Consider the following 23,177-nt stretch of genomic DNA (forward strand, 5'->3'; position numbering starts at 1 on the left):
ACAGATGTCACCCTCAGTCATATACAGTACATAAAGCATTTTTTATTTATTGTCACACATTATTATATACATAAAAGTTTAGCTCAGTGCAAGATGGAAATTCACAGTCGAAAAGCTAGCACTCGGTATCGGCAAAGTTCCTTGCCAGTGGAAACTTAATACTGACAATAATTCCTGTGGAGACTACGAGAAACTGCAGATGCTGGAATCTTAAGCAAAACACAAAGTACAGGAGGAACTTAGTGGGTCAGGCAGCATCAACGGCAACCCAAAATATCATTAGTCCATCCTCTCAACATATGCTGCCTGATCCACTGAGTTCTTCCAGCACTTTGCATTTTGCTCAATAACTCCTGTCGGTAGCATTGCAATTGAAACTGAAGTTATTGTGACTTGCGAGAGTATGATACAGAATAGGCAATTGGTACTCTTAATGTTTCAGATTGTTCTAACTTTGATTTTCAGAGGAGGAATGTAAAAGTTCAAAGGAGAAGGAAAATGGAATTAGAATAATTTCAATGGAGGTCCCTGTTCAGATGAAACTAATGGCTTTAATTCTCTCATTTATCAACCTGTTTTTACATATTTGCAATCTCAACCCCTTGTTACTATAAAATGTCTGGCACATTTTTCTGAATTCGATAAATTACATTTTTTATATTGGGGTGATTACCATGGAAGATTAGTTGTATTTTACATATGTGGAAAATATTGACTGCATTAAGTTTCGTTATTCCATCCCCATTGTGTTGAAATAGTTAGTGAAATTGCTCCCTTCCCAACACAGTTCAAAAGTAAATGCAAGGAAGTCTCCCACACCTGCACATATTACTCCATCAAAACCAGACTGGCCAGTCATGATCTCATTGTCGTCTGTGGGACTTGTTGCACAGAAACTGATCTGCACATTTTCCAAAGGAACAATGCCAAGACTTCTCAACAGGCTGTAATTCAAGACTTTGGCAAAGAAGGTGCTAAATAAACAGTTGTTTTGTTTCTGATCTCCAAACTCAAAACCTCCTTTCTAGGTCAGGTCAGGGGGAGATCCCCCACCCCCCCCGTCACGGGTACCATGTAATCCCGCGCTACCTGCTCCATGGTCGGATAGTTGGCGACTAAACCGTCTCCCCCACATGGCTTGCCAGGTGAGGAGGGGGCTGTGGACCCCCAGCAGGACCAAAAACAAGACCTGTCAAAGGGCGGATGAGCTTCTAGCGAGCCAACAGCCATCCACACTTCAGTAGAAGTTTCGAATGATGATAAAGCACACACACACCAAAACCCTATACTTCCAGCGGCGGAAGTCCACAGGAGCAGGAGGACAGAGATGTGTGGCGCGTCCGTCACCGTTCCCGTTGGAAACCAGCACCACTGTGTCGCATATAATTTCAACGATGAATCCTTTCAAAACTGTCCCGATGACCTATAGGGCAGTCGTGGATTATGGGATCAGGCAGGAATGTTGGACTGAGACAAGGATCAAATCAGCCACCATCTCAGTGAATGGCGGAGTTGATGTCAGAGGCCATGTAATGGGATCCATATTTCTCTCAATGTTTTGTCGTTCATTGCAATGCAAATCCAGCTCTTCCAGGGTTTCTGCTGGGGTAAAGGCAGTGCATTGTTATTTCACTGGAAATCCTTCTGCTTTCCCTGAAATAGAAGTCACAAATCCTTCTGCCATTAGGTCAGTAAAGCCAGCTGACTACTTCACTCTGAGTAGCCAATTTATAGGATTCAAGTAGCTGGCCAAGGTGGTGGTTTAAATCTCAGCACGTTCATTGTTCCATCAGAAGTTGAGACAACTGGACTTGATTTCACTGACTCCATCGGGTTGCGGATAATTTTGTTTTATTTTTTATTACTAGGTTAAAGCTGGCTCAACAACCTCCACTCACTGTTCATTCCCTCTCCTGATGTCTTGCTCAGAAACGGCCGGTGCATCTTTTACACGTGCGTCTCGACCAAAGATTCCAGCATCCGAAAACTGTTTGTGATTGCCGTGGTAACAAAAACAAACCTATATCCTGTATAAGATAAAACAGAGAAAAAAAAATAACACAAAATACCAATTTAATTCTCTTCCCTTCCTCTTTCAGTCAAACTACTGAGCTACGTTACAGCATAGCTCCATGAATGCAGACAGTCGACTGGTCCTGGCTTGCAGCTTGGATCTGGAGTGTTCAGAAGGGCTGAGGAATTGCACCCAATCCTGGCCAAGCATCCACACATCCACATTTTCCAGTTTTCCATTTGCAAATGGGACTAGCTTAAATGGGGCATCTCAGTCTGCATGGATGTGTTGGACCGAAGGGCCTGTTTCCGTGCTGTGTGACTTTATGGATCTATGAGTAGGAACCACTGGTTGATAGATAGGGATGGTAATAGTGATATAATCCTCCCCTCCTCCACCACCACGCTTCATTTATTATGTAGTGACTGGGAGGATATTCAGTCCATCCTACTCATGTCGACCGTTTGAAGAGTGAACCAAATAATGCCACACCCCAAATACCATAGCTTCAGGGTTGTGGCATTATGAGACGAGCTTTCAGAGGTAGCTGAAGCAGGTGCTATAACAGCCTTTAAAATATAGTTGGACTGATAGGTACGGTTTAGAGGATATGGCCCAAAAGCGGGCAAATGGGGCATCTTGGAAGCATGGATGAATTGGGCCAAACTACTTATTTCTGCGAAGCTATGGCTCTAAAGTCCTATTGAATTAGTTTACAATTGCCCTTTCAGGCACTGTGTTCCCAATCATGTTGAAAAATATTTCGTACAGGGCATCTCTGATTCTTCTGGGAATTATTTAAATCCATGTCCTGTACTCTGGCAGTGTCCACCACTTTTTAATCATCTCTTGTTACCTTTCTCTTTGCCCAGGAACCTCAGGGCTGCGATTTCCGAGAATGTGCAGCCTCCGAGAAAAAGCACAAGAATGACCCTCTGCACGCTGCTGCTGGATGCTGGGTCGACGGACCTTTCTAGAAGGGATAAGAGCAGAACTTCACGGACCATGACACAGGATTAAGCCACATGAAATTGCAGATACATGTATTCATTCATGGTGGGTGGGTGTGGCAGGTATCACCAGTGGCGGACTGGCCAGGGTGTCAGCTTGCCAGATGGCAAGTGGGCCCCTGATGAAGTGATAGCAAGTGATGGCAAGTGGGCCCCTGTTAAATTATAGCATTATAGTTGTGGGTGGGGCCCCCTTTGTCTCCTGGCAACCAATATTTTTAGACCAGGTCCGCCACTGGGTATCGCTGCCATTTATTGCCCATCCCCACCAACTGTTGCAAACCACATACCTTGCTGGCCTTGTCAGAGGGAAGTCCAACCACATTGCTGTTGTTCTCGAGTCACACAAAGGCTATCTGAGACCTCTAATAATAATGCAGTAGCTTCATGCTCACCATTACGGCAACCGGCTTTTTTTTTAAACATATTTATTGAATTGAACTTATTTTCCACAAATGCTTTGGGATTTATCCTCATGACATGTATTATCAGTCAAAGTGTCTGGATTATCTCTCCAGTAGCCTAACATGTTCCACATTTCTTTGGAGGGGAACCAGTTCTTTATTTCACGTCACTACTCCCTGTACCCCAACCCTTCCCCAACATCCGCTCCTATCTGATCCCAACGTGGTCATATGTACATGTCGATACAAGGAACTGCAGTTGCTGGTTTACAAAGTGCTGGAGTAACGCAATGGGTCAGCAGCAACTCTGGAGAACATGGATAGGTGATGTTTCGAGTTGGGATCCTTTTTCAGACCAGCATCTGCAGTTCCGTGTGTCTACTTCCCAAGAACATATAGTTTTAAAGCATATATTGATTCAATAGAAAAAATCCACCATCATTTGCTCATCAATAAATCTTGTCCTTGCAGAGCCCAGATCTAAAAGGTTCCACGGAACAGTCTCTGGTTATTCCCATAACTTAAATTGTGTGTGAGCCACAGCTGAGAGCTGCGGTGGAATATTCTTCAATGGTGGCCACCCATCCAAGCCCAATTCTGACATCCATGGTAGCCGATCAACAATTCTCTGGTGTTCCTCATGCATAAAGAGAAAATAGTCAGAGAGGAGCTGGGAGGTGGCACCAACGCCCATGGGCTGTGCCATGGCAGCTCGTCAATGGGCAGTGGGATGGGAGATTGCAACCTTCACGTGGTCCACCCTGTTTCGACTAATGCAATCAACCCGACGTGCACACACAAAAGTTCAAATGGACCAAGTTGACCTCCAACTTTAGGCTGTGCATGCCATACGCAAGAAGAAGAATGGGCAGTGCCCAACGTTGGAGCATGACACATGCCAGAGAGCGGACACTCCCCAATCCTATCCAACACTTACCAATGGTGGCAAATTGATTGCTGTTTAATAACCGCGACACCTCTTCCATTCCCGCCCAGCTCTCACGTTCCTCCAGCACCTGGCAATAGAAAATAATGCTGTATCTGGGGTAGAGTGATGGAGAGGTGGGGGTAACCTCCTGCATTCATGTAGCACCTGTATCATAGCAGATCACCCAAAGGAACAATATTATAAACAGGGGGAGATGGGCCAAACACTGGCAAATGGGACAAGCTTAGATGGGGCATCTTGGTCGGCATAGACGAGTCGGATTGGCCTATTTCTGTGCTGTATGACTCTCCTTGACAAATACTAGTGAAGTGTTCAGTGAAGAGAACGTGATTCAACGCAAGTTCAGGAAAAGATGGACAGGGATAGAGGGAGGTGGAGAAATGTACAACAGAGAAGAGTGGGGAAAGAAAAGGTGTGGGTAGTTTTGGGTAGGCCAGTGGGGATGGAGAGAGCGGGCAATATTGATACAATAGACCAGAGCAGAAAGTGCTGCAACCAAGCCAGGAACATCTACACAGTGGAAGTCCTAAGCAGTCAAAGACAAAGGGGTACAAACTAACAGTTTAGCTCAGAACAACCTAATTAATTGCTTTTGGCAAGGCAGAGCCCTCTATGAATTGTTAAGAAGGACATGCTTTCAGAGTTCAGCCTTCCACAAGTACAATATTAGATAGGAAAGACACAAAATGCTGGCTGCTCTTGAAAAGGAGGTGCAGTCCTCTTTCTTACAGTTTGGCTTTCTTCCTAACCAATTGTTCAAGCGCTTTTGATTGTAACATGCGCCTTAATTTAGTTCAACAAAGAAACTGACAAGTTACTAAAGAACCTGATGAGTAACTCAGCGGGTCAGACAGCATCCCATGTATAGATGATGTTTCGGGCCGGGGCCAGGGCCCATTTTCAGACTGACTACTTTGAAGAAGTGGACTTGTACTTTGAAGTTCTCCTCATCTCTAACAGCATCTTTGTCTTTCCTTGGTAAAGCAGCATCTGCAGGAAGAATAGTCTCGACCCGAAACGTCACCCATTCCTTCTCTCCGAAGATGCTGCCTGTCCCGCTGAGTTACTCCAGCATTTTGTGTCTACCAGCATCTGCAGTTCCTCGTTTCTACTAGATTAGACAGGTTTTCATTCTTTCAAAGCATGGACTGCAGAGGCAGATTGTATTTAACCTACCTGTTCTATGATCTTACAGCTCAGTGGAATGTATGCACCGCTAAACACATAGGCCATGTCTCGCGGCACCTTCAGGTCATATTCCTCCACTGAGCGGGGGATCTGTCAAGAGATGGGAGATGACACTGAACGCTGTGATATGGAAAACACAATAGAGTTGAAGTAATGGGACGGATGGGTACATACCGCATGTAATTAATTGCAACAGTCTGAACATAAATTAATTCATTTAAAAGTTGTAAGCCTACCGATACAAATTTGCACACTATTGCAGCTTGAGTTTGGACATTTGAAATTAAGGGAATAACAATCTGAGAAAAATTGCATCACATTCATGCAAATGATATTATTATTTTCCTCTTAGAACATGCTTCCCACAAGTTTTCTTGCCATTTCCTCCATCTGTTAAGACATTGGCATTCTGGCTGACTAATGCACCGTTTCTGGCATCACAGTGGTGCCCAATCTATCTAAATGTAAAGTTAAGACACAAAATGCTGGAGTAACTCAGCGGGTCAGGCAGCATCTCTGGAGAAACTAGATTGGTGAGGTTTCAGGTCGTGACCCGTCTTCAGACTATGATGATTCAGTCTGAGGAAGGGTCCCGACCCGAAACATCACCTATACATTTTTCCAGATATGTACGGATATGTCAGCCTGTCCTGCTGAGTTACTCTAGCATTTTGTGCCTTATCTTTTATATTAACCAGCAGCTTCAATTCTGTTATTATATCTTCAGTTGTTCATGGGCAAACGGGACCAGCATACTGGACAGCATGGAGAGATGGGCCGAAGGGTCTGTTTACTGGGGTAATCCATCTCTTTAACTAAGATCAACTAATACAGGGCAGGGCCCATCCACTGTGCACTGACTTTATCCTTTTAAACATTACCCCAAATCATCAGCCCATTTGTTTGGGGCCTTACCAGGTTCAGCCGTTTGCTCAAAGCTCTGAAGTGACTTTTCCTGGCCAGAGATGAGAAGGCATCAGTCAGCTTCCCTGAAATCAAGCGATTGTACACTTTAGGTAATTGCAGGGGATCCGTGTGGGGGGAGGGGTTGGGGGGGGGGGGGGGGGGGGGGGGGGGGGGAGGGGGGGGGGGGGGGAGGGCTGTCGAGAATAAAAAAGGGACCCGCGAGGGAGGCGGGGGGCATGCTGCCACTTGTGGCGGCAGGCAGTAGGTAGAATGTTCGGTGAACCTCTGTAAGTTTGTCGGTGCCAGAACGTGGCAACACTTGTGTACTGCATAGGTGAGGTTTGCTGCATTATTTTACTGGGTTGTATGTAAAACAAAGCATTTCACTGTGCCGACGTACATGTGACAATAAAGTATCATTAAATCATTGAATCATCATTGTATAAAATCAGAACTGATAGCCTAGTGACGAACAAGCATTGGGAACGGGGCTATGAGCAAGCTCAGTACTGGAGTGCAGGCCACCTGGAGGGCTGATCATGTCGATGCCTGTACATGGCTTAGTATCTCTGGTTAACACTTGCGGGCCAGAGGTGAACAACCAAGGAGACTAAAGTCCAGGGACTACATCATCAGTGAAATCAGTAGAATAATTATATAAGGAGGAGTAGTAGGGCCCCCTCGGTCATGACTGACCATGGGTGATGCATGGGCGAGGAGAGAGACAACAGTTCACTGCGTGATCCGGGTGGAGGTGACGCTGGAGGCCCTGCAGCCAGGACAATAGGCCTTAATGGCCAGCTGCAGCTTGGTCTTTGAAAATGGAAAATGTTGCCAAAACCTGGCGACACTAATATAGTCTCTCACTTCTATACACTTCGTACTTAATCTGGGATTGTGATTATGTATAATAATAATCCACTGAAGTGTACGCAAAAAAATAATTAATTGTACCTCAGTACATGCGATGATAAAGAGCCATTGACCATTGAATGAAAATCATAAGTGAGCGGAAAAATAAGCAAGTTGTGCAGAAGAAAGCAAACTGAACAGAGGGCTTTCATTATACCTCTGTCCACATGTTAGTAAATAAATTAACTAACGTCTGAATAAACCTGAGATCTTAGATATGCATTTTATATTTTGAGTGGCTCCTTACCGACTGCTTTGTCTGTCACAAGCTTGCCCATGGTGCTCTCCACTGCGGTCAGAGTTTCTCCGGACTGTTGCTCTGTCAGCAATCCGATCTGTTTCAGGTTGGCGAAGGTCAGGATGTGCTCGTATCCATAGCTCTGGGGATACACATGAACTGCGTTACAGATCTAGGACAGTAAGTCATAGCGGCCCATCTACAGGAAATTGCTGCTGGATGCAATGATCATAAGCAGTAACAAAGCAGATAGCAAAGTACAAGATCATGAGAGGAAAAGATCGGGTGGAAGCATCGAGTTACTTGCCCAGAGTTGGGGAATCAAGAACCAGAGAACATAGGTTTAAGGTGAGGGGGGGGGGAAATTAATAGGAATCTTTTTCACACAAAGAGTAGTGGGTGTATGGAACGAGCTGTTGGAGGAGGTAGGTTAGGCAGGTTCTATCACAATGTTTAAGAAGCATTTAGACAGGTATATGAATAGCACAGGTTTAGAGGGATGTGGGCCAAATGCAGACTAGTGTAGATGAGACATGTTGGCTAAGTGTGGTTAAGTTGGGCCAAAGGGCCTGTTTATCATTATCATCCTTTTTATTGTCATCATGCAAAGCAACAATTGTACAGTGCAAAATGAGAAGACGTTTCTCAGGGAATACCGGAGCATCGCACATAAAAACTTAAACCTTTCACGCATAAATAAAAACAATCCAGTTCCTGATAAAAACAGTACGAATAGTTTTTAAAAAGTGCAGGTAAAAAAAGCAACATTAAAATACAAGTTTAAAAAAAAGTCATAAAATGTCCAGGGCAGTGGCCTGAGCCAGTGCCAGAGTTATTACTCAGTGCCAGTTATTAAATTGTCAGTGCAAAAGCAGCAGAATCAGGTGGAGTGACTGTTTAGCAGCCTCACAGCCTGTGGAAGGAAGCTGTTTAGCAGTCTGGTTGTCCGGGCTTTGATGCTGCGGTATCTCTTGCCTGATGGCAGGACATCCAGGCGTGTGTGGAGGGGGTGCAGTCTGTCCTTTGCTATGCTCAGTGCTTCTTTTTTTTTTTTTTCTTCACCCTGTATGACTCTATAAAGACAAAGTCAACAACAGCTTCACTAAAGCTTCTGAGCAATACTTCATTGTACAAATGAATGAAACGGTCAGCCATCTGACACAAGTCAAGTCAAGTTTATTTGTCACATACACATACGAGATGTGCAGTGAAATGAAAAGTGGCAATGCTTGTGGATTGTGCAAAAAAACTACAAAACAGAATGGAACAGAAACACATATTTGTGGGGAAAAAACGAAAAAAAACAGCAATTTTAAAAAGACAGTAAATAGGTACATTAAGTTAGTCATTGATGAGATAGGAGTTTACAGTCCTAATGGCCTCTGGGAAGAAACTCCTTCTCATCCTCTCCGTTTTCACAGCATGGCAACGGAGGCGTTTGCCTGACCGTAGCAGCATTACACATTGAAAGTTCATCCGAGAAATTACCATTCATAAGCCACCCATCATAGACTAATTTACAAAAACAGGTTTCATTATGTTAAATGAAGACATCGGTAAGCTAGTGCTGGTGCATTTCTACCATGCCAGGTTGATCTATAATGGATGGGAGTTGAGGTCGGCTGCGGAGTAATTCGCTATTCGCTGGAGTGACATTAAGGCCAGATCGTGTATCAGATCAGCATGTCTGTTTCAGAGCTGCGCAGACAATGCATCCATCACTCACAGCCTCTGGGTGTGGGTGTCATCTCATCCAGTGCTCTCAGTGACAGCTAAATGAATGGAGTTGCCCGCTGAGTGACGTGTAGTGTCGTGTTCGTACCATTAGCTGCTCCATGTGGTTTTGGCAACTGTAATTCCAGCACCCACCAACGTGGTCATCTGAATCAGATTCCACTGCACTGAAGTGCCCAGAGGAATTAAGGCGTATCACTGAGGGACATTTACACCATCATCACTCTTAGGAAAGACCAAGGTACTCCAGGGACAGTGACACCATCCACATTGACTGCAGATTGGCAGAGAGCCTGACTTCTATCTCTCATGACTTCTTCTTTTTTTCTCACTGTTTTCTCCCTGCCCCCTCTCTCAGTCCACCTTCTCCCATCTTTCATCTGTGTTCTCCCTGCCTTCTCTAATCCTCTCCTCATTCTGTCCATTCCCAGCCCTCTTTCTTTCCCCTCCCCACCCCCTTTCTCACTCTCTCCTTTCCTGGCCCTCTTCCCCCCACCACCCCGCCCCCGTTTCCTTTTCCCCTGCTCGTTTCTCCTTCTCTAATCCTTTCCTCAGTTGTTCCTTTCACTTCCATTCTTCTCCTCCCCTTTTTAACCACTTCTGCAATCTCTCTGTTCCTGCTTAGTCTCGCTCCCTGCCTTCCCATCTCCCCAGTACACACTGCAAGCGGTGGAAAAGATCGTAGAAATCAGAGAAAAGGCAAGCAGCGTGGCCGCAGATTAGAAACATAGAAAATAGGTGCAGGAGTAGGCCATTTGGCCCTTCGAGCCTGCACCGCCATTCAATATGATCATGGTTGATCATACAAATCAATATCCCATACCTGCCTTCTCTCCATACCCCCTGATCCCTTTAGCCACAAGGGCCACATCTAACCCTCTTAAATCTAGCCAATGAACTGCCCTCAACTACCTTCTGTGGCAGAGAATTCCACAGATTCACCACTCTCTGTGTAAAAAATGATTTTCTCATCTCGGTCCTAAAAGACTTCCCCCTTATCCTTAAACTGTGACCTCTTGTTCTGGACTTCCCCAACATCGGGAATAATCTTCCTGCATCTAGCCTGTCCAACCCCTTAAGAATTCTTAATGCTGCCGCGTTCATGCTCCACACTTAATCTACATCACCAAAGCAGGTACATTGGTGAGCAATCCTATCTCTTGAGTCAGAGAGTTGCAGGTTCAAGTCTCACTCAGAGCTGTGTGCAGGTTTTAAATGCCAGCAGAAGGATTACAACAACAAGACCCACACTAGACCTCCCAATGCAGCCCACAGTCCCAGAACAGGAGTCCCAACAGTTCTCACCCACAAATGCTCCTGTAAAAGTATTGATTTATTTTGCTTACTTGCAGATACTGTGTTTTCAACGATCGATAATCTTTGGAAATCAGACCTGAAGGGGAAATACACAAGAAGAATATTAAACTGACAATTCTGAAATGGAGATACAAGAAACTGCAAATGCTGGAGTCTGGAGCACAAAAATAACTCAGCGGGTCAGGCGGCATCTGTAACATCAAGGAGGACCATCATCTGTCTTTCCCTTCCACAGAAGTTGCTCGGCTCCCTGAGTCCCTCCAGCAGTTTCTAATGCAAACTGTGGTAAAGCTCTGAAATATTGTCATTTCACTTTAAAGAAAGAGTCATTCCTGAGAAGATCCAACAGCAGATCATTTAAAAGATGTGCCTAGAATTCTCCCAGTGAATAGGGAGAAACTATTCCCAGTATTGTACAAGTATATGTACCACTTCACACAAATGAAGGATAAGTTGTGAAAAAATCAAGGAGGGGGGGGGGGTGAAAGATTTTTTTCAAGAATACTGCAAGTTATTATAAAAAGATGCAAACTATATTGCTCCATGAGCCTGCACTATATGATCGCTATGTATCACTTTTCTGCTCAAGAGTCAGATTAGTTTGCTGTCATATTCACCAACAAGGAAATTCCTTGTTCGCATGAAGCTCAGACCACATAGTGCACTTGGTAATAATAGATACAATAAATGCAAAGCAGTAGAATGCTGCAGAGATTGTCGTGCAATCTGAAGCAGTGCAGCAAAAACTAAAGTACAATAACAGTATCGTTTTAGTGAGAGTATGTGGCAGCAGCTTTGGGAAGGACGTGGGAAATAGGTGATTGATTTCGGAGTGTAATAGCGGTGGGGAAGAAGCTGTTCTTAAGACCGGACTTTCAAGTCTGTATCTTCTCCCAGAGGTAAAGGGAGAAAAAGGAATGGCCAGGCATCCTTGACGATGCTTCCAGCCTTTCTGATGCATGGTCGCATAAATGGAATGGATAGAAGGAAGTGACGAGCCTGCGATGGACTGGGCTGCGTTCACGACTGTGCGGGTTCAGGTGGTCAAGGGTGAAGCAGTTGCCAGGAAATTAGTGAAGTGGCCAAGGAGTTCAAGGGAGGTCAGAAAATGGCCATAGGAACTGAAGCAGGGAATAGATTGGGATCAGGAGACTGAGGGAGAGGGTGTGGGCAAGTGGTTGTGCCTGGTTTAGTTTAGAAATACAGTGCAGAAACAGCCCTTTGGCACACCGAGCCAACACCTACTGGTGATCCCCACACATTAACACTGTCCTACACACACTACGAACAATTTTATGTTTATACCAAGCCAATTAACCTATAAACCTGTACGTCTTTGGAGTGTGGGAGGAAACCGAAGGTCTCGGAGCAAACCCACGCGATCAAGGAGAGAATGTACAAACTCCGCACAGACAGCACCCGGAGTTGGGGTCTCTGGCGCTGTAAGGCAGCGACTCTACCGCTGCGCCACCGTGCTGCCGGTGGAGCTGGGAAAGTGGAGAATACAGTTGTGCTCTTCGTTGAAATACATTCCTAGAATCCTTTGTACAACAAGGGGGCAGTTTTAATGTGTGCGGAGAAAGGTTAACTCCTCTGACAGTGCGATACTCTTGGCCTTGCAAATGCTGCAAGGCAGCAACTCTACCACTGCGCCACCGTGCCGCAATGTGTTTGTGAGCGTGTACACTTGCAGGGATCGTGCCTCACAGTATCCCCACTCATGGAATGCCTTAGTGTTTGAAGGTTTCAAACTCACCATTTTCTGTCAGCGACAGTAGACACATCAGCCGGAGACTCTCAAAGGGAGAAATCTGAAAAATCAAGTCAGCAGAGGGTAAAAACAAACCAGTCGAGTGTGGGGAATGTTAGCAGTTTACAATGCCACAGAGCTTTTCTTTTGCTTGACCCTTGATGCAGGAAACATGTTCCTGATGTTGGGGGAGTCCAGAACCAGGGGCCAAAGTTTAAGAATAAGGGGTCGGATATTTAGATGAGGAAAAACTTTTTCACGCAGAGGGTTGTGAATTTGTGGAATTCTCTGCCTCAAAGGGCAGTGGAGGCTGATTCACTGGATGCATTCAATAGAGAGTTGGATAGAGCTCTTAGGGCTAGCGGAATCAAGGGGAGAAGGCAGGAATGGGGTACTGATTGTGGATGATCAGTCATGATCACATTGAATGGCAGTGCTGGCTCGAAGGGCCGAATGGCCTACTCCTGCATCTATTGTCTATATATCTATGTACCTTCAACCATACTTGAGAAAGTGGCAACACTCGCGTGAGATATTTTCAATGACTATGTATAAGAAATATTTAGATAGACACTGGAATAAGAAATGCTTCAAAGGATCAAATCTAATACAAGAAAATGGTATTAGTGTAGATGGCACAAAGGTCAGTATGGACGTTTAGTTTAGAGATACAGCATAGAAACTGGCCCTTTGCCCCATCGAGTCTATTCCAACCAACGATCACCCTTACATTAGTTCTATGCTATCCCAGTTTTGCACCCTACACCGGAGGAGCAATTTACAGAAGCCAATTAACCTACAAACATCTTTGGAGACCTGAGAGGAAACCGGAGCTGGACAAAACCCACAGTCGCAGAAAGAATGTACAAACTCCGTACAGACAGCAGCTTTAGCCAAGAACAAACCCGGGGCTCTGGCGGTGAAAGGCAGCAACTCTACTGCTGGGCCGCTTTGCTAATGGATGTCTGTGTTGTACAACTCTGTGCCTCTATTGAACTGTGGATCTGGTGCATTGGATGAAGGAAAATCACAGCCTGAGTCTCCTCTCTGCTGATGAGCAAAAGGACACTTACAGTGGGGGACTGCCAGTTTACCAGCAGGAGTGGGAACCCACTCTTATTTTCCTCACCATCGTAAGCCAGTTAAAGTCAATTGCACATATTCATTAAACGTGTTATAAAGATTATTTCCTATTAACCACTCATCATTCCTGATCTGTTTTATGAGGGTAATTAAATCCAGCATTCCCTCTGTCCTTCCAAGTGATTGGGACACAGAACACCTCCCTAGCCAAACGTGTAACATGCCTAACTTGAACTCAGTACATCCTGAGCTGTAAAACAGGCACAGCTCAGTAGTCTCGCTTCAATTGGTCGCTACAGTATGACCGAGTGATCTCAATACACATACAACTGGTACACATACCTGCCTGTTAATGTGCTCCTCAATACAGGTGGTGCTCTCTCTGATCTCGAACCCTTCCAGCAGTGCTGAGGAGGAGAAGTCAGTCAGTCAGTGAGTGGAACACAGACAGAACGCATACTGAAGAACTACAATAATTTGATGACAAAACTGAAATTAGTCTTAATGCCCCTGTCCCACTTAGGAAACCGGAACGGAAACCTCTGGAGACTTTGCGCTCTGCCCAAGGTTTCCGTGCGGTTCCCGGAGGTTTTTGTCAGTCTCCCTACCTGCAACCTCCGGCAACTACCTGCAACCTCCGGGAACCGCACGGAAACCTTGGGTGGGGTGCAAAGTCTCCAGAGGTTTCCGTTCAGGTTTCCTAAGTGGGACAGGGGCATTAGGAACATGCGTTTCAAGAATAATCTCCAGGAGACAACACGTGAATGAAGGCTCTTGCAGACATCTCTTTAACTTCCAAACATTATCATTTTTCTGTAATCATTCGTGGGAATTGGGTGTTTCTGGAGAGGCCAGCATTTCCTGCCCGTCCTTTTGAAACGAGACACTCCTGGCATTGAAAGTTGGCTCGCTTGGGGAAAAAATATTCATCATCGTCAATGGAATTTTACAGAGTAGAAATTCTTCCAGATTCATTCCAAATCCCATTTGCATTAAGGCTATCATTAAGTGCATCAATAGAATAAGTTCCCGTTATGGAATTTGTGCAGGTCTTACACCAGGGAGCTGAATGCCGAGTACTAACTCCACTTCCAGTCTTGTTTAGCAGACATTGTGGGCTGAAGGGCCGTTCCTGTGGTTCAATGTTACTGTATAGTCACATGTGCCTTGAGACAGTGATATTCCTCTTCAGTATAAAATCTTACTATATGTAACCACAATCATATTAAGTGTGTACATAGGTACACTCTTGTATCAGACAGTAGTTTAATAGCCCTGTCCCACTGTACGAGTTCATTCAAGTGCTCTCCCAAGTTTAAAAAAAAAATCAGACTCATGGTAAGCACGTAGAATGTACGTAGCGGGTACATCGGAGCTCGGGGACGTCTCTTAGCGGCTCGTAACGCTAACGGCAGGTACTCAGGAAACGCGGTAAGCTCGTGAAGACTTTTCAACACATTGAAACATGTCCACGAGAGCCCCGAGTACCTACGAGCGGCCATTACCGCAAATCTCAGAGTTCGAATCAGGGCAAACTCGGGAGAACTCTTTGAATGAACTCGTACAGTGGGACAGGGCTTTAAGGATAGTAGATTATACTGTGGCAGTACACAAGAGTCGAGGCTCCACTATTCTATGTTTAATACATGTAGACTTCAACGTTTTTCAAGTCTCAGCTTGGGGTCAGGTAATCACTGCTTCTTCGCTCACCCAGCCTCCCTCCTGCCTTGTGTCACCCCGCTGGCCTCGAGACTTTCCCCACATCCCTTCATGCACAATGAAAAGACTAATTGCAATGAACAAAGACCATCTGCTTGGCCTCTCACTCAATCATACCATGCTCAGATTTCAGCAGCTCCTGAAAGTCCTGCTTTGTTTTCTTCTTCATAATTGACTCGCATGCTCCAATATCTATGAGGAAAGGGGGATGAAGTGTAGGTCAGTAATTCAGGGGTGGCAGAGTGAACGACGGAAGAGTTGTTGTATCTCGAAAGTCGAAAGGATCCAAGTCTAAACTGTAAAGTCTGAGACCAGACGTGGACGGTTTGGACAGATCACCTGCATTCTGTCTACAACAGCATCTTGAGCTTCTGAGCTCATGTCATTACAACTGTCTTTCTCTATTCCCACACACCGATCTGTCTGGCTTCCGCTGCCACAGTGAGGTCAAACACAAACTCAAAGCCCAGCACCACAGATTCTGTTTGCGTAGCTTTCAGTCCAATGCTATGAACCTCCGATTTACCGTTTACAATAGATAACCCACCTCGCCTGTGGTCCTCTCTCTCAGTTGTACGGGGCCCTAGTGAGACCCACCTGGAGTATTGTGTGCAGTTTTGGTCCCCTAATTTGAGGAAGGCCATTCTTGCTATTGAGGGAGTGCAGCGTAGGTTTGTTTACAAGGTTAATTCCCGGGATGGCGGGACTGTCATATGCTGAGAGAATGGAGCGGCTGGGCTTGTACACTTTGGAGTTTAGAAGGATGAGAGGGGATCTTATTGAAGCATATAAGATTGTTAAGGGTTTGGACACGCTAGAGGCAGGAAACATGTTCCCGATGTTAGGGGAGTCCAGAACCAGGAGCCACAGTTTAAGAATAAGGGGCAAGCCATTTAGAACGGAGACGAGGAAACACTTTTTCTCACAGAGAGTCGTGAGTCTGGAGACATGTTCCCGATGTTGGGGGAGTCCAGAACCAGGGGCCACAGTTTAAGAATAAGAGGTTGGCCATTTAGAACGGAGACGAGGAAACATTGTTTCTCACAGAGAGTGGTTAGTCTGTGGAATTCTCTGCCTCAGAGGGCGGCGGAGGCCGGTTCTCTGGATACTTTCAAGAGAGAGCTAGACAGGGCTCTTAAAGATAGCGGAGTCAGGGGATATGGGGAGAAGGCAGGAACGGGGTACTGATTGGGGATGATCAGCCATGATCACATTGAATGGCGGTGCTGGCTCGAAGGGCCGAATGGCCTACTCCTGCACCTATTGTCTCTCTCCCTTTGTTTAACTTTTCCATTACTGCCCCCCTCATCCCCTCGACACAACAGCCTTCCCCTCCTGGTTAAATCTGCTCATTGCTCACATACCCATGGGTTTCTTTACCCTTGGTTCACTTTCCTATACCCTTCCCCTTCTGGTTCCACCTGTCCATCATCCTCCCCTTACATGGGTCCACCTATGACTTACTGGCCTCTATGTTTCACCTCTCTCTCTCTCTCTCTCTCTCATTTCCATACACTGGCGACTGGCTACCTTCCATCTACACTCTGTCCTGAAACATGGACCAACCCTCCACAGATACTGCTTTTCACGCCGAGGTCTTGCAGCATTTTTCTTTTAGCTCCAGGTTCCAGCATCCCCAGTCTCACGCCCCCATTACAAAAGTGATATGTGACCAACTGAGACGGCAGATGCTGGAATATTGAGCAAAATGCAAGAGGAACTCAGCGGGTCAGGTAGCATCTGTGAAGGAAAAGGGACAGATGATATTTTGGGTTGACATCTTTCTCCAAGGCTGAGTAGAGGAGAGATAGCAGGCAGGACGTTGGAAGGGTTGGGGAAAGAACTGGCAAGGTGGATCTAGATAAGGAGGGCCGATTGCCAGATGTATCAGGTGGGGGGGGGGGGGGAGGCAGAGAGGTGGAGATAGTCACCACTGGAGCTGACAAGTGGAGAAAATGAAGGTGGAGGAGGGAAAGGAAGGCGGGTAACGGAGGGACAGACAGAGAGGACGTGGGTAGATCAGCAGGAGAGAGAAGGGTGGGCTGGAACCTTGCTGCTTTTTGAGCGATGAGGAGAGATCATTGAAGGCCCTCGGAGGGCAGATGATGTCTCAACTTAAAGGTTTTACTCTGTTAACATGGCACTTGACCAGCCAGTGAGCGGCCAGGCTTAATTATGTTCTCAGGTACACAAAATTGCTGGGGAAACTCAGCGGGTGCAGCAGCATCTATGGAGCGAAGGAAATAGGCAACGTTTCGGGCCGAAACCCTTCTTCAGACTGATGGGGGGTGGGGGGGGGAAGAAAGAAGGAAAAGGGGAGGAGGAGGAGGAGCCCGAGGGCGGGCGGATGGGAGGGTGGGAGGAGACAGCTAGAGGGTTAAGGAAGGGGAGGAGACAGCAAGGGCTAGCCAAATTGGGAGAATTCAATGTTAATGCCATAAGGACGCAAGGTCCCCAGACGGAATATGAGGTGCTGTTCCTCCAATTTCCGCTGTTGCTCACTCTGGCAATGGAGGAGACCCAGGACAGAGAGGTCGGATTGGGAATGGGGGGGGGAGTTGAAGTGCTGAGCCACCGGGAGTTCAGGTAGGTTATTGCGGACTGAGCGGAGGTGTTCGGCGAAACGATCGCCCAACCTACGCTTGGTCTCACCGATGTAAATCAGCTGACATCTAGAGCAGCGGATGCAGTAGATGAGGTTGGAGGAGATACAGGTGAACCTTTGTCGCACCTGGAACGACTGCTTGGGACCTTGAATGGAGTCGAGGGGGGAGGTGAAGGGACAGGTGTTGCATTTCTTGCGGTTGCAACGGAAAGTGCCCGGGGAGGGGGTGGTGCGGGAGGGAAGGGAAGAATTGACGAGGGAGTTGCGGAGGGAGCGGTCTTTGCGGAAGGCAGACATGGGGGGAGATGGGAAGATGTGGCGAGTGGTGGGGTCACGTTGGAGGTGGCGGAAATGGTGGAGGATTATGTGTTGTATTTGCCGGCTGGTGGGGTGAAAGGTGAGGACAAGGATGACTGAACCCGCAATCCTCCGACTCCGGCACAGCAATGCCAACCATATTCGCCATGGCACGGTGATCCTACACATCACAAGATCTTCGGCACTTACGAAGACTCAATAATCGATGCTCCTGCTTCAAGCTCTTAAGTTCCTGAGACACAAAATCCTTCATCTGTTTAATGTCCATCCCTTGGCGTTTCTGCATGGAACAACAAATCAAACTCATTCACGGTCCGATATTTGTCCCCTTCTCCTTATCCCAATTTTCTGCCTCTTCTGAAGGGACATTCAACATACCAATTGTGTCTTTATCAACCATTCCAGTAAAAGTCACTGGACTATGAATCCTAACGAAACTTCCACCCTCCTCTGTTGACGATGCTCAGCAAAGATCTTTGGTGCTCAGTGTTGCTTCCATGGAAGTCAAGAATCAAATTACCTGTTGGGCCTCACTCAAAATTTGATAGGATGCTGATAAAATATCACTGACTTTGTCTTCAGAGAAGTGCCACTACACTTGTTTAATGCATTTGGTTCAATAGAAACACCTTTAATTGCTAACACCAGACTGTTCATCACAAGGTAATATGTTCCTCCGTCTCCCTTCCATCTGACCAAATGGTCAGCTCGAAATAGATTACAAAACCTACACCAAACCCAAACCAATTAGGAGCAGACGAGGGCATTCGATCCAATTTGAGATTCCAGCTACCAAGACAGATGTGTACAGCAATTCGTTCTTCCCCCGCACAATTAAAGCATGGAATTCACCCTACTATAGTTACCCAACCAGATACAACTAAATTTAAGGTAGCTCTTTCTTCCCAAAAACCCTTTCTGGCTTAAGTCTTCCCTCCACCACCTCCAGTTTAAATTCCATTTGGAATATTTTGGAGGACCAAGAAACCAAGATACTCACATCATATTGCATTTGGAGCCTTCTTGCTTTCTGACTCAGGAACCCAAACACGTTGGAGAAATGTTCATTCCGAATCTCCTTGAAAACCTGCAAAAATCAGCCATGGGCGTGAATGAACAAATCAGTTTCTGGCTGAGAGTGGAAAATATGTGAGTGAGGAAATTCAGCTCAATTATTTGCTGATCGCAAGATCCAAACAATCCCAGCCAAAAGGTGGCAGAGTTCGGAGAGATTGCCAGGGCAAAGGGTAGAGGTGTATACAAGAGGTGACTAGTGACTATCAAGAGAGGGATGAGTAGATTTTGTCTTTAGACTTTAGAGATACAGCGTGGAAACAGGCCCTTCAGCCCACCGAGTCCACGCCAACCTGTGATCCCCGTACACAAACACTATCCTACACTCTAGTGACAATTTCAATTAACAGAAGCCAATTAACCTACAAACCAACGTTGCCCATTTCCTTCGCTCCATAGATGCTGCTGCACCCGCTGAGTTTCTCCAGCACTTTTGTCTACCTTCGATTTTCCAGCATCTGCAGTTCCTTCTTAAACAACCTACAAACCTGTATGTCTTTGATCTGTGGGAGGAAACCGGAGCACCCGGAGAAAGAACACGCAGTCACAGGGAGCACGTACATACTCCGTACAGACAGCATCTGTAGTCAGGGTCACCCATCCTTTTTCTCAGGAGATGCTGCCTCACCTGCTGAGTTACTCTAGCACTTTGGTATTGGTACATTGGTATAAACAAGCATCTGCAGTTCTTTACTTCTACATATATGCTTAAAAGCTAGTTTTTCGAGCGGTTTGGGAGTATGCCTTGAAAAACGAAAAATAGTTGAGTCTGAATTATCTCAGTCATGAAACACTACCAAGTGCATTTCATTCTAAACCTTAGTGCTGATAAACTGCTGACAGGACAAAACCAGCAAGCAAGACATTACAAATAGGACAGAGTTGTTAAGCTGCACTTGGGAATTTTGTTCCTGCGGTGAGTGATGAGATGAGACGAGGAGAGTGACGAGTTCTCAGCTTCAGAGATTATTGCTGAACCTCCAGCCTAATTCAGAGGTAAAAGAATTGAGCTTCTTTATCAGGTGCTTGGTGTGATATGTAAACTGCCGTGGCTGCGTTAGCTTCATGGCCAATTATATCTTTCTCTCACCTTGTCATGAGAGTTCAGTAACACTTTCACACTTTTTTCCGATGACGTTACTTCAGAGCCAAAGTCCACACTCCCTGAAATTCATCAAGAAAAGATTCCAGTTACTTTCCCGAGAAAGCAGACATGTTCTGTATAGCAAGGCAGCGTGAAACCAAGAGATTCACTTGGGTGAAAAGTGCAACTTTATTTCAGGTTCTTACCCTGCCGGAGATGTGATAATTTTTGGATCGCATTCTCCAGGCGCTCTACGGCCTTCCATCGATGGAGCTGGAGGCCTCCTCGGACTGTCGTGAGCCCCACCGCGGGGCGTGGACTTAACATCGGAGTTGATCCCTTGCCTGGGATCGCTGCAACCGCGGCCTGCGGACTTACCATCAAGAGCTCGCAGTCTCAGGAGAGGCCGAGTCGGGAAGCTCCAACGACACAGGAGGTTCGACCAGCCCCGACGCGAGGTTCGATCGCCCGGCGCGGGGGCAGCTGACATCCCCCCCGATGCAGGAGCTGATCGCCTCGACGCGGAGGGCCCGAACACCACCAGCAACGGGAGTCAAGATCGTCCCGTCAACGGAGGGCTCGAGGACTCCGACCGCGGGAGAACAAAGGGAAGGGACTTGAACTTTATTTCGCCTTCCATCACAGTGAGGAATGTGCAGGAGTCACTGTGGTGGATGTTCATGTTAGAATGTGTTTTGGGTGCTCTGTTGCTTTTTATTTGTATAACTGACTTGGCAAATGAAATTCCTCGTATGTTGCAAAACATACTTGGCAAATAAAGTACTATTCTGATTCTGATTCTGAGAAAGCACTGGTCTGCGCCAGAGTACCATTCTTTGTTCATCTCATTTGCGAGTGTCAAAATGGCAAGGTATGATACTGGCTCAATGGGTAGCATTCAAAGTCACAAACTTCGAACGGAAGTCACGCTCGACTTGAAAGCGCAGCAGAAGTCTAGACACTTAGCAGGGAGAGGTCCTTAGTTTAGTTTAGTTTCATTTAGTTTAGAGATTCAGGCCCTTTGGTCCGCCGAGTCTACGCCAACCAGCGATCACCCCGTACACTAGCGTTATCCCACTCACTCGGGACAATTTACAGAAGCCAATTAACCTACAAAACTACACGTCTTTGGAATGTGGGAGGAAACCAGAGAAAACCCCATGCAGTCACAGGGAGAGCGTACAAACTCCGTATAGACAGCACTCATGGACAGGATCGTGCCCGGGTGTCTGGCACTGTAAGGCAGCAACTCTACCCCTGTGCGGCCCAGCTGCTGTCAAGATGTTAAACTCAGACACTGCCTGTCCACTCACCCCCGACACAGATTCTTTGGCTAAAATCACAGAAAGATATTATTTGGTGCTATTTAACTAAGAGCTCCTTGTGCACAAAGGATGTCATTGTCCACATCCCCGATCCTGCACCTCCCATTCACCTGAATGTGGACCTTCTGGCAAAGTCAAAGCATCAAAGAATCAGGGCGACACAGTGGCACAGAGGTAGAGTTGGTACATTTACCTTTTTTCCATGTTGTATCCCTAAAGTCTAAAATCAGGAGTGTGGCCACTGGGAAACAGTTACACTTCCCGACGAGATAGCATCACCCACGGTGAAGCTCAGAGGCAAAGATGAAGTACTCCTTGCACCATCCTTGCCAAATGGTCATTTGCCATTTGCTTCTCCATCCTCTGCTGCCCACACGTACTCCCATACAGATTTACTTTGTTGGCATCCCAAAGACATGCGGGTTTGTAGGTTAATTGGCCTTTACCTCGACTGTGTCAGGAGCGGATGAGAAAGTGGGATAACAAAGAACTAGTGCGAACGGTGTTGCCATGGACTCGGTGGGCCGAAGGGCCTGTTTCTATGTTGTGTCTCTAAACTAAAGGCATGTGAGAGTTAGATATAGGGCTAACGGAATCAAGGAATATGGGGAGAAAGCAGGAACGGGATACTGATTTAGGATGATCAGCCATGATCATATTGAATGGCGGTGCTGTAGGAATGGCCTATTCCTGCACCTATTTTCTATGTTTCTATATGCGGTGAGGTTCATGCACTAACCCACTGCACACCCAGCACCTCTCTGCCCACCACCACTCTTTGTCAGCTCTGTATGGGACGGACAGAAGCTTCCAATTTGCAGATCACTCACTGATCACAGCGTAATGCAGCAGGCAGTGTGGGGAAAGTTACTCACCACATTTAATTCGGAATACATCATCCACGAGTCCCTCGTACACAACTTGCGAGCACATGGGAGTGACGTAATCCACATCTGCAGAGAAAGCACGCATGCTTGAATGTGATGCCTGACATGGTAATAATGACTAAACCAGCTTCTGATACCCTTATTTTGCAGGAAGACATACACTGGGGAAATTGCATTTTACTCTGAACTCAATCGGTAAAGAATGCTGTCTGGAATAGCTATTCCATGTTAGCTATCGGAGAGGTTGGACAAAGTTGGATTCTTTTCTCTGGAGCATCATAGGTTGAGGGGAGACCTGATAGAAGCACATAAAATAATGAGAGCCTTAGATTGGGTAAACAGTCAGAAACCTTTTCCAAGGGTGACAATGTCAACGACTGGAGGGCAAGAGTCAAGAGTCAAGATCTTGAAACTATTAGAAGGTACACAAAAAAGCTGGAGAAACTCAGCGGGTGCAGCAGCTACTATGGAGTGAAGGAAATAGGCAACGTTTCGAGCCGAAACCTTTCTTCAGACTTGAAAATATTAGACTTGTCTTAGCAGAAAAAACAGATCATTTTTGGAAGACATGGACACCATTCATTGATTTATTACAAGGATAGTATGGTACAACACAATTTTGGAGATAAATCTAATTACGGGTTGGGTGATGGGTGGGGA

The 23,177-nt window shown here is 46.2% G+C and overlaps 1 protein-coding gene across 1 annotated transcript in view; it reads right to left on the bottom strand.

Annotated features, from left to right (window-relative positions):
• Positions 1-22: 22 nt before the first annotated feature.
• Positions 23-23,177, bottom strand: part of vps33b (VPS33B late endosome and lysosome associated) — a 36,590-nt gene continuing 13,435 nt past the window's right edge. The window contains exons 10-23 of the mRNA XM_033015151.1: positions 22,506-22,583; positions 20,312-20,385; positions 19,148-19,234; positions 18,337-18,427; positions 15,342-15,416; positions 13,848-13,912; positions 12,429-12,483; positions 10,702-10,748; positions 7,631-7,763; positions 6,481-6,554; positions 5,554-5,655; positions 4,366-4,444; positions 2,871-2,987; positions 23-2,027 (exon numbers count right to left, since the gene is read on the bottom strand). Coding sequence (XP_032871042.1) covers positions 1,948-2,027; positions 2,871-2,987; positions 4,366-4,444; positions 5,554-5,655; positions 6,481-6,554; positions 7,631-7,763; positions 10,702-10,748; positions 12,429-12,483; positions 13,848-13,912; positions 15,342-15,416; positions 18,337-18,427; positions 19,148-19,234; positions 20,312-20,385; positions 22,506-22,583 — 1,157 coding nt within the window. The 3' untranslated portion in view covers positions 23-1,947. The remainder of the gene's footprint in view (positions 2,028-2,870; positions 2,988-4,365; positions 4,445-5,553; positions 5,656-6,480; positions 6,555-7,630; positions 7,764-10,701; positions 10,749-12,428; positions 12,484-13,847; positions 13,913-15,341; positions 15,417-18,336; positions 18,428-19,147; positions 19,235-20,311; positions 20,386-22,505; positions 22,584-23,177) is intronic.

Source organism: Amblyraja radiata, chromosome X (assembly GCF_010909765.2).
Source record: "Amblyraja radiata isolate CabotCenter1 chromosome X, sAmbRad1.1.pri, whole genome shotgun sequence".
In the NCBI taxonomy this organism is placed as follows: domain Eukaryota; kingdom Metazoa; phylum Chordata; class Chondrichthyes; order Rajiformes; family Rajidae; genus Amblyraja; species Amblyraja radiata.